This window comes from Rhagoletis pomonella, unplaced genomic scaffold (genome assembly GCF_013731165.1).
Source record: "Rhagoletis pomonella isolate Grant_MI unplaced genomic scaffold, Rhpom_1.0 Rhpom_scaffold_00008, whole genome shotgun sequence".
In the NCBI taxonomy this organism is placed as follows: Eukaryota; Metazoa; Arthropoda; class Insecta; order Diptera; family Tephritidae; genus Rhagoletis; species Rhagoletis pomonella.
Genome location: NW_023458562.1, coordinates 26,707,839 through 26,722,501, shown reverse-complemented (window position 1 = coordinate 26,722,501; position 14,663 = coordinate 26,707,839). Strand labels below are relative to the sequence as shown.

The window sequence follows — 14,663 nt, the reverse complement described above, 5'->3', positions numbered from 1 at the left end:
ACATAACTCGAGAACCACTAGTCCGATTTTGCTCAAGCAAATTTTAAAAAATTAAAAATTACAATTCCTTTAATCTGTTCATATAACGTTTTTCTATATAATCAAGTCGTATTACTTTCACGCAAAGTCACAAAAAAAAAATGAGACATAGATCATGAAAATTCATTGAAACATAAAATCAATATTCTTGTCAAAATGAGATACCTTCAGTTAATTGTGAATAAAAGCGAAACGCGTCCATCGATTTTCATGATCTATGTCTCATTTTGCTTAAAGGTTATGTGACTTTGCGTGAAAGTAATACGACTTGCCTTTTTTTCCGTTTTGGATTTTTTATGAATTTAAAAAATAAAAAAATTTAATATTTTAAGCAAAAAATATTTTTTTTCTTTATACATTTATTTTTACCGGCAAAACTGTTGATTATATAGAAAAACGTTATATGAACAGATTAAAGGAATTGTAATTTTTAATTTTTTTTTAATTTGTTTGAGCAAAATCGGACTAGTGGTTCTCGAGTTATGTAAAAAAAAAAGACAACCAAAGGTGACAATTTCCCCTATATGATAGTTACTAACTTCAAATCGATATATCTCGATTCCTAGACGTGACCCAGCGAAACGCCGGGCCACGTATAACTTGTTTTTGACCGATATAACATTTCCCGTTGGTTTCATCCCATCCCGATTTTGACTGTGGCATAGTGTAATTATTAAAACCTATACAGTCAGCAAAAAATATATTAAAAATCAAAGGGGGTTTTTCAGCCGCTTAAAACTGGCACTTAATTGTACTAAAATTTAACAGGCAAGCTGCATACCCAAAAATTTGCTAAAAGTTCAGATTAGAAAATTCAAAATTTTGATGAAATTTTTTTGAATTTTTCTAAGCCATGTATGTATAATTGAAAGTTTGGTTTTTATGGTTTGGTCAAAGCATGAACCATGTTTTTATAAAAAAAAAAAAATAATAATAATTAGAATCCTTGCAAATATTTAACAAACATCACCAATGGACTCAGTTTTGCACTATAGTGTATATTACTTTTATCGATATTTTTTGGATAAACATAATTATTTCTGCTTTTGATGCCTATCTCCATAATCGCTACTATCAACGATATAAGCATACATGTCTTTATCGTAAAATGACGGAATATTTAGTTGCAAACAACGCTGACATGTGAAATTCTGGAAACTGCTTCGATAATTACATTTTGGCATTATCACTTTGGTTCCACTGTAAAAATTGTTTTCACGTTCTCTTACGTCTGGTAACGCCACTTACCACCCAAAACAAAAGCAACAAAATTGAAGAAAAATCCTTTGCCTATTTAAATACTATCTCACTCACACACATCTCGCATACATCCCCGTTTGTCAACGGCAGGTCCTGTTGCTCAACTTACAACAAAACTTTGCGCACACATTCTCTTTCGCACGACGACATGAAAGGAAAATATTCTGAAATTCCGCTACTATCGTTGTTGCTGCAAATCTAACTAGAATCACACGCCAGCCATCACACGCGACACATTCTAATTTACCCCCTTTTGCAACACCAGTTTGTCTATTGAAGCACCATTCTGCACTACTCTTCGCATATAGAAATTCAGTTTCGTATCGGATTCCTTCAGCTTTCGGTGTGTCGTTGAAGTTCTCTCTCGGTTCGCTTGCGAAAAAACATTAAACTCAAGTTTTGCTTAATTCACGTATGTGACAAAAAGTTACTTTTCTCCAATTCATAAGCAAGAAGTGTTTAACATCAAACTGCTGAGCTGCTATCGCGAAATATTGATACCACAAAATAGTTGACAATAGAAATTGGTGTTTGGCATTGAAAGAAAGAAGGCAGTGGATTTTGTTGGCTAGTTGGGGGAAAAGGTATCGCTCGGTTTTAATTGTGGGGCGATAGCACGACAGGGTTGTGTGTGACAAGTTCATTTGAGCGTCAGTGCAGAAAATCAATTTGTATAAAATTGGAAGTGTTTCCCGCCGCGCGTGTGAGTGAAGGAAAAAGCTGCGAAATAAAATACATGAAAAGAGTGGACAATAACAACAACAGCATTGCAGCGGTTGTTTTTTGTATTTGTCCATTGCAAAGTCTCCGTCTTGCACAGAGTTGCACCCAAATATGGATTGCCGACTGTGAAGTGGTTTCATGATTCTTGGTGTTGCCATCTTCAATAAAGGTGAGTGATTGTTTTTTCTTTAAACATTTCTCTTGGCATAATATTGTTACGATTATCCTTGAACACTTCTTTCATTTCCCAAAATCCTTTGAGTTCGTATCGCTGGATTGTTAAAATAACGCTCAAGATGACCAATTTATACAGTACAATAAACTTTCTTGCACAACAAACATTTTACAATCTCCTGTAAAGGGGAGAAATATATAATGTACCAAGCGCCATATAAAAAGAAATTGCGTTTCCAGCTAGAAAGAGCAAAGACCAAGGAATCCATGACAGAAAGAAGTTCTGCGCAAAAATCCTAAGATATCTCCTCGACCCCATCCTATGCACAATTCCTAGCGCGGCCGAAGGCCCCCAATGCGGAACGGTGTTCTGCGCAAAAATACTGTGGTCCGCGTAGTCTGAGTTGGACAGATGAGGGTAATATTTGGTCCGCGTAAAAAAATCCTATTTATTTCACTTTAAATATTTATGGCTTTTGTAAGCAAAATCAACAATTTTTTTAGCTATTTTCAAGAAGCTTGCTTGAGGAGTCCTGGAGTTGTTCCCACAACAGTCTGGTCTACGTAACCGGAACGACCCAGATTTATATCTGCTGGACAGGACTGTCACTCCAGCAACATTCCCCAAAAACTTTGGGGAACTGTATGCTGTTAGAACAACAACAGGAGGCGTGGAGTGGGAGGCTAAAGAAAATCATGTCATTGAATTCCTTAGTTTTGTTCCTTAAGCTAGAAAGTTCAGCAGCGCCTTCCTTTTATATACCAACTTCGAACTAACGGTTACTATTCGGAACATATCCCGCGATGACATCTCTTAACTAAAAGTAAACAAAACCGAATAAGAGGGTAAAAACTGTAAATTTCTTAATATTCAATTTTTGGATAGGAAACATGGTTTAGTTTTAAAAATATATGATTTGTATAAAGAATTTATAACAAAAAAATCAAAGCGAAAACCACGTGTTGTCGAAAGCCAATTCAAGGCATGAAATTAAATGGGTTCAACCAAGGCAGACGATAGTTTTAAACTTTTAGAACTTCGGTTTTCTCTTACTGAACAGCGAGAGAGTTGTTGTCCACGCGTTGAGTTACGGTTCTTTGAAGAAGGCTTTACTAGCCGAGGCAAGAAATTTACATAATGCTATCGCAGCGGCAGTGGAAGTAGAAGGACAGGCTACCGCTAAGCAGGCAAATATCGCGGGTGGAGTTGGTTGACTTTATTATAGATGGAATTGACAGCAGTGTTAAACCCACAATTACTGATGAATTCACGGAGTATCGACGAACTGAAGATAATTATAAAACGCCGGTGCTGCTTAAGCGTGCTGCGCAACAATGGTTCGCAGTAAAGGCATGCCAAGCCCAACTGCCCATTCCCACATAGACCAAACAGGTCATTCTTACGGTGCTGCAAAATAGGCCATAATTACTCGACGTGCCCTAACCTCAAACCTGTACTTATAAACCTATTTTTAATCTTAGTTACTTGCCAATGTTCCCAGTTGTTGAAATGCGTTCGTCGCTTTTTAGATCTGTCCCGAAAGTGTCCGGCCATCTCCATTTTATTTTTATAAGGGTTGCCAACAAACAAGCTACTATACTTTACCGTTGCAGCGTTGTAACTGATTTTTTTTTTTGGCAACGGTTGCTCCCAACTGCTGCGCCCTCTGAGCCTACCCATTATTTAAGCTTAAGCTTACATTAGGCTTACAATAGGTAAATTCTAACTTTATGTCTACTCATTCCGATTTACTTTCCTATAAAAAAAAAAATCGTATATTTATTGATAAATATCAAGTTAAGGATTACCACGTTTCCGTACAAGTAGTTGTTAATTTTTAAAATATTAGGCTTGATGGCTTTTATAAGTTCTGTAATATCTTTTTCAGTTCTTCAAACCAAACGATTGTTCTTGAAATAATGTGCTTTTATTGAAAAAAAAAAATGAATTGAAAAATTTTGAAATAGAATAAAATTTTAATCGATCGAGCCAATATATTATTTTTTTAGATTTTCTATTTCAAATATTGCTTTAAGCAAGCTAAACCACAAAAGATTTAAGGACATGGAATTCATTTGTCATGTTTATTTGCAAGTAGTCTCATCTGGCAACGCCAACTTACGTGGAGAAGCATGTCAACAAAGTAACTGACTTTTGCTGCTGTCAAATTAAAAATAAATAATTTGTCTACCATCCCTGTCCCACATTAAGAAATCAATAGCATTGTATACCCATTTCAGTTGTGAGTGAAGTATGCAAGAAAAGCAAAAACTAGCGTAGCAACAACCACTGTCACAACCGAAATATCAACGACTATCGAATCGTCTTTCTTGCACGAAGCACGCAACACACGAACGAAACGAAACGAATTCATCGCACTACACAGCAACGGCTAACGGCGGCCATTGTGATTTGCCGACGACAGAAGAAGACAAAAGGACGTACGCGCTGGTCAAAAAGGAAATTCAAGCCGTATTGTAATAAAATTTCAACAAGAAAAATCTAGTTATTTCGTTTTCTTGTTGTGGTAATGTTTTTGTAACGGTTTATAATGCATTAATTGTTTGTGATTGCAATATTTATGAACTTGTTTGTTAACGGCTTGGAAAGTGTGTCTACTAAGTTTTGAAGAAATTTAGGGAAGGGCAAGTACGGGTGGCAAGTAAAAGTCGTCGTCGTTCCATTCAAAAGCCATTGGTGACGTGAAATCGTGTACATATTTGGGTAAATTCGACAAGAAAAAAATTCGGAGTATTGCTCAATAAGTGTCCAACTAGTGCAGCAGGTAAGTTAATTGCTTATGGCATTTACTAAATATACCACTGGAAAATGCAATAACAGGTGCTAGCAATTGAGTGGGTGCGTTGTGAAAATGTGAAACAATTATCCAATTTAGACAATTATGCTGGTGTCGTCCAATTTAGTGATAGTGCATTGATTATAAAAATAGCTAAATTGGTAGATTTTTTTTGCTTGTGTCAGAAAAGATGCCAGCGTTGTTGTTTTGCAGCGTATTTTTCATCTCATTCACACGTACCGCTATTTAATTGGCGAATATTGTTGCCAACTCTTTCTAACGTGTTTGTAGCGACAAGCACAGTTGTCGCCAGGCTAGCTTAATATGCGTTTGCAGTACTGTAATGCGTGCCTGCTCATGGCCTGAGCGGAGTAATATTTTTGTTTGTGTTCAAAATGTATTGGGTTTTATCTATTTTGTTTTTGTATACGTTTTCAAGAACGAAAAGTAAAAAGTAGTTGTTGGACTAGATTAGAGTTGCATTTGCTTGGTTTAAAAAATCTGAGAAATGTTGCAAATCAATGCAATTAAATAATTTTAAAATAATTCTTCCATTGGTAACGAGCCAAATGTAAACTGGATTTGAAAACAAACGATCTGTTTAGTTTTTGCAACAAATGTTGCTAATGCCCTGCAACATGTTGATAACTTCAATATGTTTACTTCGGTGGTGATTTTTAACTACTACTGATTACATTTTCACACTCATTTAATTTGTTGGCTGATAAGCAAAATTTGCTGTTATTTATGTGCATTCATACATGCATATGCAGGTTTTTATTTGTATACACAAATGCAATTAAATGATAGTTTTTCCTCAACGCTGTTTTTTCAAACAGCTAGAAAGCTTCTGTCTATTATTATTCCTTGCGTTAAACTTGCAATTACAAATTACAGTTTGTTTGTTGAGTTTGGACTTTTACACTTGTCGAACCCGCCGATTCAATTAACAACAAAATGTATCGTCCAGAAACTTTACCTATCAACAGAACAGATTTTGAAATTTATTCCTGATAAACTTTTTGCCACTATCACCTTGATCGTTGCATTTTCCACTTTCGGTATGTAGAAAATTAATAAATGTGTAATCTTTGTTTATTCCAGCCTCCGCAACTAAACACTTGCCAAGCCTTATCAGCTCGCGCACATTAGTACGCACAAATCACAATGGAACGAAAAAAGGTGCTTGAGCTGGACAAGATCTGTCGCGTGTGTATAGCAGAGCGTAAGGACATGCGTCCATTATTTAGCGAAAAGATCGCCGAGATGTTAATGGAATGTGCCACAGTTAACATTGAAAATACCGAAGGTTGGCCGGATAAAATTTGCATTCAATGCGTCCATGCTGTATCACGTTGTCATGCATTCAAAAAGCAGGTTGAACGCAGCGACAAGGAGTTGAGGGAGTATATCAAAAGCTTAACGGTGCGTGTGGTTATAGAAGAACCGAATGAAGTAAAGATCGACCAGTCAGCGCAGACGAAAATTTTGTCACAGAAACCACCCAAACTACAGTTGATACAGCCACAAGCTCAATTTCAGTTGCAGACACAACATAATCAAATGCAGTTACAACAGCAACAACAACAACAGCTCATTTTGCAACAACAGCAGCAGCAGCAGCAAAATCAACAACCACAACAGATGCAGCAAGTACAGCATTTGCAGTTGCAACAACAGCAACCTGCCAAACGTAAGACCACTAGCGCGTCACGCAAAACACAGCGTCAATCAAAGAAACCGCATTTATTGCCGCAACCTATGCAGCAACAACAGCATCAACAAACTCTCGAACAAGTGTCATTACAAACAATGGTGCCAAATGCTACACCTTCGCGCACACAAGCGCAACCAGCAACACAACATCTGCAAGCAACATTGCAAACGCAGCCACAACCACAGCAGCTAATTTCCACAACCGCCTTGCCACAGCAAATTGTGCTACCAAACGGACAAATAATTACCACCGCGCAGATTGTCACCCACGCCGGACCGCCACAGATTGCACAGATTATTAGCACTGCGAACGGTTCGGCCGTGCAGACAAATCCACCCACCAGCACTGTGACGACACAGCCCCAATTTACGCCGCAGCTTATACAAACGACCAGCGGGCAGACGTTACAGCTGATACAGCAGCCAAATGGTCAGCAAACATTGCAATTGGTGCAAGTTATGCCACAACGCACTATTGCCACAACAAATGGTGGCAGCGTAATGGTTACCACAGCCGAAGATGGCACTACGACTATTGTCGATGATGACACTTTAATCACGCCCGACGATCATCACCTTATCGAAGCAGACGAAGGCGATCTCGAGGAAGAGGATGAACAAATCTGTGAGACCATAGTTGTAGAGGATGATCAGCTAACCCATCAGCAGTTGCTTAGCGGACATCATAATATCGTGGACGAAGATGATTTGTCCCAAGGTGAAACACAAGAACTCGAGTACCTTGAAGATATAACTGTGACCACCTCGAATGCAGGACATTCGCATCATCAGCAACATCACACACAGCATTATCAACAGTTAAGCGACTGCGATGGTGATGCCAGTCAGCAGCATCATATGCAGTTGCATGATGAAGATGACATCATCGAAGAGATACACATGGAAGAGGAGGAGATGCTCGAGGATGATGGCGCTGACGTGATGCATGTGATGGAGGCGGATGGTAACGAATTTATAAGTGACGAAGATGGCAGTCAGCAGCAATTGGTTGGCGAAAACGGTGATCCGCTGCAGTACACCGTTATGGAGGTACCAGACGATGAGCTTGTTGAAACGGATGTGAAAGAAGTCATGCAAGCAGCTTGTGGTCCTGACATGCACACTGTCGTCGATTTCAATCATACAGTGAGTAGTGTAGGAAGCGGTGGAGATGGTGGCGCTGGCAGTGGTGCCTCTGTAGGCAGTCAAACACCTACATCCAAGCGTCAGCGTAAATCAAATTCCAAAGCGGTGGCAAATTCGCGCCAGCTTGTTGCTACGGCCTCCTCTATAGCGACTTCGGGGTCCGCGGACGATGTCGAGATCGATCCCAAATTAATAGCCGAATTTATAAGTCAGCAAACCAGTGTACTCGGTTCCGGCCGTCATGTGTGCAATTTGTGTCGCCATGAATTCAAACAATTCAAGGCGTTGCATAATCATATGCATCAACATTCGAATTGGATACGCGCAAACTGTAAGAAGCAGCCGCAATGTGAGATCTGTTACAAGAGTTTCAAAGGACCAGGTATGCTTAAGATGCACATGAAGACCCATCAGTCAGCGGCGCGCACGCCCACCTGCAATATCTGTCTCAAAAGCTTCAAATCAAAAGCGATACTCTATCGCCATCGGCAGACACATCAACTGCGCTCTTACGCCTGTGCCGTGGACAATTGTCGCAAAACATTCTCTATGCCACAAACACTGCGAACGCACAGCGACAACAAGCACGCTAACGCAGATCAGCCGAGGTTCAAATGTGGCGAGTGTAACATACATTTTGACGACGTGGATGTGTTGCACTCGCACGTGCAATCGGGGGTGCATGGTGGCACGATTACAATAGATGGCGGCGGAGGCAGCGATGGTGCAGGGGGCTCGGCTGGCGGCAGTTTAGATGGGTCAGGTTGCATGGATGGCAGTATGTCGGGCAATACGATAATTGTTGTTACGCAGGGTTAATTCCACTGATGCTAAGCACTACTTGCACCATTTTTGTAAATTAATTTAACTTCCTCCTATCGCAAAAAAAATGCTTTCCCATTGTGCTAGATTAAGTGTTTGATTTGTTCAAAACAAAACTAGAAAACAAAATTAGATTTAACTAACATAGGATTATTTTTCATAGCGACTACTACATTTACCAACTACATACAAACTTATGTATTAAATAAAACACACAAAAAAAATGAAGAAAGAAGTTACACGCATATTTTTAAAGTATACAAAATTTACAGTACACAATATTATTCATATGACAAAAAAAAAAATGCGAAAACTTTAGTAATAAAACGAATCTTAAAAAAATTTTCAAATGCATGAGTTTTGCGCTGAAAGGTATGTTTCACTTTTGCTTATAGTACAAAATAGCTCGGATTATTGCACAAGAAAACTATAAGTGCGGTTCAGGGGGACGTATTCGGGATGTAGCGTTATGCATCTGTAAAAATAAACAAGAAATCCTACAAAAATTAAAACCTTTATTAATGTCTTCGTATATATTTTCGACCTCATAAAATTAACTCAGTTCACACTGAATATTTTCCGCATGTTTACGTGCAATAGTCGTTCTTCACTTAACATGTTTTTTCTTTCACAAGAAAGCAGCATATACATATGTACATACATATGTATATTTATATAAGATGCTGACTTATGTATGCACGCCAAAAAAAAATCCTGAATATGTCAAATAAAGCAAAAGAAATGGGTGTTTTAATTAATATAAAGATAATGAACGGGGACATTTTTCCACGGCCTCTTTCTTTTTTGACCCGTTTAATTGGCACTTAATGTTGACAATGCGGGCAGCAATGGAGGAAAGATTTGGTAATTCCGTTTACAATAGTAAAAAATCAAACAAATATCGTTAAAAAAAAACACTTCGAAATTGTTTCCGAAATCTATTGGGGATTTTATGGGGAACGCTTGAAGTGTGGAATTGTGTCGATTTTGTTAAACTCCTGTACCATACTACAATGACTCACATAATAAGCTTTATTCAGCAAGTATATATGTATTGAAGTATGTAATTCCCAGGTACAGACAATTTTTTTGCCTGCCTATTTGATCAAAGCAAAAAAACCAAAAGTTGGGTCACATTTCATTTACTTCAAAAAAACATTAGTACAATAAAACTTATGCCGAATTTCCACTAGGCATTGAAATGGCAAAAAATGTATGCCATTTAAAAAATGTCATGTGGGAATGAACTTACTGAAAATATTTTTTAATATAATGACACCATTATTTTTAAATACTCGACTTTGTCATTTGTCAATTTTGCCATTTAATGCCTGGTGGAAATCCAGCATTAGTATTTTTTAGTACAACAGGTTCATACATATTCACATGCGAAATATTCTTTCCTTCATCTTCTTGGCCGAGGTTTAGGCCATCCGTTATTGTTCAGACGTACAGATTATTTTGCTTTGATTTTTTTGTGATATTTAACATTTTTTTTGTTGTATTTTTTTCCCCTTAATTTTTACTAATTTACATATATATATGCAAGTTTTTGTAAATTGCGCTTGTTATATTAAAAAACCCGAAAAAGTAGGCTCAAACAAATATTCTCACAAAATAACCCGATTTTTTAGCCGATGGAAAATTGCACTTCATTAGACTTAAATTGTATGGGCTATATAAATGCATACCCAAAAATTTTCTAAAAATTCAGAATATAAAGTTGAAGTTTTGATGAAAATTTGTTGAATTTTCGTAAATTTTGTATAAAGTTTTAAACTGTGATTTACACGATTCTGTTAAAGCTTAGACGACATTTTTATATAAAAATAACAAAAAAAAACAAATCGCTCCAAAAACATTACGAATATTTGAAGAAAATTAACACGTGGTCATTTGTTTGAGTCACTGTAAGTATTCCCATGATTAACATTTTGTGCTCACAATCAGTAAAAATGTCATATCTACAATTTACACAATCGACTAATGATACTTAATTGTTTTTCAGCTAATTAACGGCTTTTCTTATTAATTGTATCTATATAAATATGTAATTATTTAGAATCGCTTTTATTTAAACTACGCCATAAACCTTCTTCTTCTCCTCTTCTTTTTTGGCGCTGTAACCGCCTAAGCGATTTTGGCCGAGTTCAGCAAAGCACGCCAGTCGTTTCTCCTCTGTGCCAACTGACGCCAATTGGAAACGCCAAGTGAAGCCAAGTCCTTCTCCACCTGATCTTTCCATCGCAGTGGGGGCCTCCCTCTTCCTCTGCTACCACCAGCGGGTTCCGAGTTGAATACTTTCAGAGCTGGAGCGTCGGTGTCCATTCGAACGACATGGCCAAGCCAGCGGAGCCGCTGTATTTTAATTCGCTGCACTATGTCTATGTCGTTGTAAAGCTCATACAGCTCATCGTTCCATCGTCTGCGGTACTCGCCGTCGCCAACGCGTAAAGGACCGTAAATCTTCCGCAAAATCTTTCTCTCAAACACCCCAAGAGCCGCCTCATCGGATGTTGTCATTGTCCATGCTTCTGCGCCATATACCAGCACGGGCATGATGAGTGACTTATAGAGCGTGGTTTTCGTACGTCGAGAGAGGACTTTACTCCTGAATTGCCTACTCAGTCCAAAGTAGCACTTGTTGGCAAGAGTGATTCTACGTTGGATTTCAATGCTGACATTATTATCGGTGTTAATGCTGGTTCCCAAGTAAACGAAATTCTCTACTTTCTCGAAATTGTAACTGTCAACAGTGACGTGGGTGCCAAGGCGCGAATGTGCTGACTGTTTGTTTGATGACAGGAGATACTTCGTCTTGTCCTCGTTTACCACCAGACCCATGCGCTTTGCTTCCCTATCCAACTTGGAAAAGGCAGAACAGACTTCGCGGTTTTTGTTACCGATGATGTCGATGTCATCGGCATAAGCCAGCAATTGCACGCTCTTGTAGTAAATTGTTCCTGAGCGGTTCAGTTCTGCAGCTCTTATTATCTTCTCCAACATCAGATTAAAGAAGTCACATGAAAGGGAGTCGCCCTGTCTGAAACCCCGTTTTGTGGCGAACGGCTCGGAGAGGTCTTTTCCAATTCTGACGGAGCTGGTGGTATTGCTCAACGTCATTTTACACAGCCGTATGAGTTTTGAGGGGAAGCCAAATTCAGACATAGCGGCGTATAGGCAACTCCTTTTAGTGCTGTCAAAAGCGGCTTTAAAGTCGACAAATAGGTGGTGAGTGTCGATCCTTTTCTCGCGGGTCTTTTCCAAGATTTGGCGTATTGTGAATACCTGGTCTATGGTGGATTTGCCAGGTCTAAAGCCACACTGATAAGGCCCAATCAGTTCATTGACGGTGGGCTTCAGTCTTTCGCACAATACGCTCGATAAGACCTTGTAACCTATGCTTAGAAGGCTGATCCCGCGGTAGTTGGCGCGAATGGCGGGGTCACCTTTCTTGTGGATTGGGCAGAGCACACTTAAATTCCAGTCGTCGGGCATGCGTTCATCTGACCATATTCTGCACAAGAGTTGATGCATGCACCTTATCAACTCCTCGCCGCCGTACTTGAATAGCTCAGCTGGCAGGCTGTCAGCTCCAGCGGCTTTGTTGTTTTTCAGCCGCGTTATTGCTATACGTACCTCGTCATAGTCAGGCGGTGGAACGTCGACTCCGTCATCATCGACTGCGGGCTCGGGTTCTTCTTCTCCACAACTTTCCGTGCTGCTACCATTTAGTAGGGCGGAAAAGTGTTCCCTCCATAATTTAAGTACGCTCTGGACATCAGTTACTAGGTCGCCATTATTGTTCTTACAGGAGTGCGCCCCGGTCTTTAAACCTTCCGTAAGTCGCCTAACTCTCTGGTAAAATTTTCGGGCATTCCTCCTGTCGGCCAGCATTTCAAGCTCTTCGCACTCACGTATTTCTGCCTCTCTCTTCTTGTTGCGGCAAATACGTCTCGCTTCCCTCTTCAGATCCCTATAGCGGTCCCACATAGCGCGCGTTGCGCCCGATCGCAGCGTGGCCCTGTAGGCGGCATCTTTTTTCTCTGCAGCTTCCTGACACTCCTCATCGTACCAGTTGTTCTTTCGGGCTCGCTGAAATCCGACTACTTCTTCGGCGGCGGTACTTAATGAGCGGAAAATGTGGTTCCACTGCTCGCATATGTCGGTTTGTTGAAGAGTGCTCTCTGAGAGCAGGTGTGAGAGTCGAGTAGCGAAAGCGCTGGCTGTCTGTTGTGATTGCAGCTTTTCGACGTTAAGCTTTCCTTGCATATTTGGGCGCACATTTTTTGCTGCACATAGGCGGGTGCGTATCTTGGCTGCAACAAGATAGTGGTCCGAGTCGATGTTTGGGCCTCGGAGTGTGCGTACGTCTAAAACACTGGAAGCGTGCCTTCCGTCTATCACAACATGATCGATTTGGTTTCTCGTTTTTCGATCCGGAGACAGCCACGTAGCTTGATGGATCTTTTTATGCTTGAACCTAGTACTGCATACTACCATGTTTCGGGCCCCGGCGAAGTCGATCAGCCTCAATCCGTTGTCGGACGTTTCGTCGTGGAGGCTGAATTTTCCGACGGTGGTTCCAAAGATCCCTTCTTTGCCCACCCTGGCATTGAAGTCGCCAAGCACGAGTTTGATATCATGATGGGGGCAGCGCTCGTACGTGCGCTCCAAGCGCTCATAGAAGAGATCCTTGGATGCCTCATCCTTCTCTTCCGTCGGGGCATGGGCGCAGATGAGCGAGATGTTGAAGAATCTCACTTTGATGCGGATTGTGGCTAGACGCTCGTCCACCGGGGTGAACGACAGTACTCGGCGACGGAGTCTCTCTCCCACCACAAATCCAACTCCGAATTTGCGCTCCTTTACATGGCAGCTGTAGTAGACGTCGCAAGGCCCCAGACATTCTTTGCCTTGCCCCGTCCAACGCATTTCTTGGATGGCGGTGATGTCAGCTTTTGTCCTTACGAGGACATCAACCAGCCGGGCAGAGGCACCTTCCCCATTAAGGGTCCGGACATTCCAGGTGCATGCCCTCAAATCGTAGTCCTTTAAACATTTGCCGTGGTCGTCATCATAAGGGGGGGTCTCATCCGAGGCTTTGCCTTGCTTCTTCACTGGAAGTGGTTTTTACGTGGCGGGTCCCAAGCCCAGCGCACAACCCATTGCTGGGACGGGGGTGGTTTCGCAACCAAATACACGTTTATATAGCGAGCCGCTTGCTCCAAGCAGACACCCGCTTGCAGCCGCACCTACTGGTGAACAGACGCTGCCATAAACCAGGTGGCGTTTTTTCCACATGTGACAATAATGAATAAGATGCAGCACATTTGTGATGGGAATCCCGGGTATACACTCCAACAACTTATTCACTTGCTTTGCTTATTCCTTTGAAAATGATTTGCCAAATTTTTTTTTAATATAAAATATGTATGGACATGAAAAACTTCAGAGCACCGGCAGCACAGTTAAATATTAACCGATTCCAACATAAAAAAAATACTGGTATTCTTATTTTCGATTTTCTATACCCAATTCTGGGGGTGGCAGCAAAAATATTCCGAAAAGTTTGACTTTCTTGTATATTTTTGGACCACACTAATATACGTACAGATACACGTGGATTTCACTAGAATGGTGGAGAAATACTTAGTGCACAATGTATGAGATTATTGTTCCACGAACATTTTAAACAAATGCATACATGTATACACATGCATAATCTCGTTTAAAGCACAAAACCGCGTATCAAGGTAATGCAATACCTCGTATGTGAGGCTGCCCAAATTTTATAGTAAATAAAGCGTGAAAACTATCTTATTTCAAAACGGTTATTTCTTTTATAAAGTAATCGCATTTCAGGCTAGCTTTATATATAGTTATTTTGGTAGGAATGGCTAAAGCTTGATGTCAACAGCTTCCGGTGAACAAATATCTTTTTTGGCACAAATGTCAGTTACGCGGTTTTGTACTTTAGACGAC

The 14,663-nt window shown here is 40.2% G+C and overlaps 2 protein-coding genes across 2 annotated transcripts in view; both read left to right on the top strand.

The window, feature by feature from the left end:
- Positions 1–1,613: 1,613 nt before the first annotated feature.
- LOC118744558 overlaps positions 1,614–14,663 on the top strand; it is a 136,776-nt gene continuing 123,726 nt past the window's right edge. The window contains exon 1 of the mRNA XM_036477680.1: positions 1,614–2,191. The gene's annotated coding sequence lies outside the window, so the exon portion shown is untranslated. The remainder of the gene's footprint in view (positions 2,192–14,663) is intronic.
- LOC118744559 lies at positions 4,491–9,869 on the top strand. The gene is made up of 2 exons (XM_036477681.1): positions 4,491–4,982; positions 6,099–9,869. Exon 2 carries the CDS (start codon positions 6,162–6,164, stop codon positions 8,673–8,675), a length of 2,514 nt encoding a protein of 837 aa, XP_036333574.1. The 5' UTR covers positions 4,491–4,982; positions 6,099–6,161; the 3' UTR covers positions 8,676–9,869.

Coding starts and splice junctions, on each gene's coding strand:
- LOC118744559 (XM_036477681.1), top strand. CDS start 6,162: ATGGAACGAAAAAAGGTGCTTGAGCTGGACAAGATCTGTCGCGTGTGT.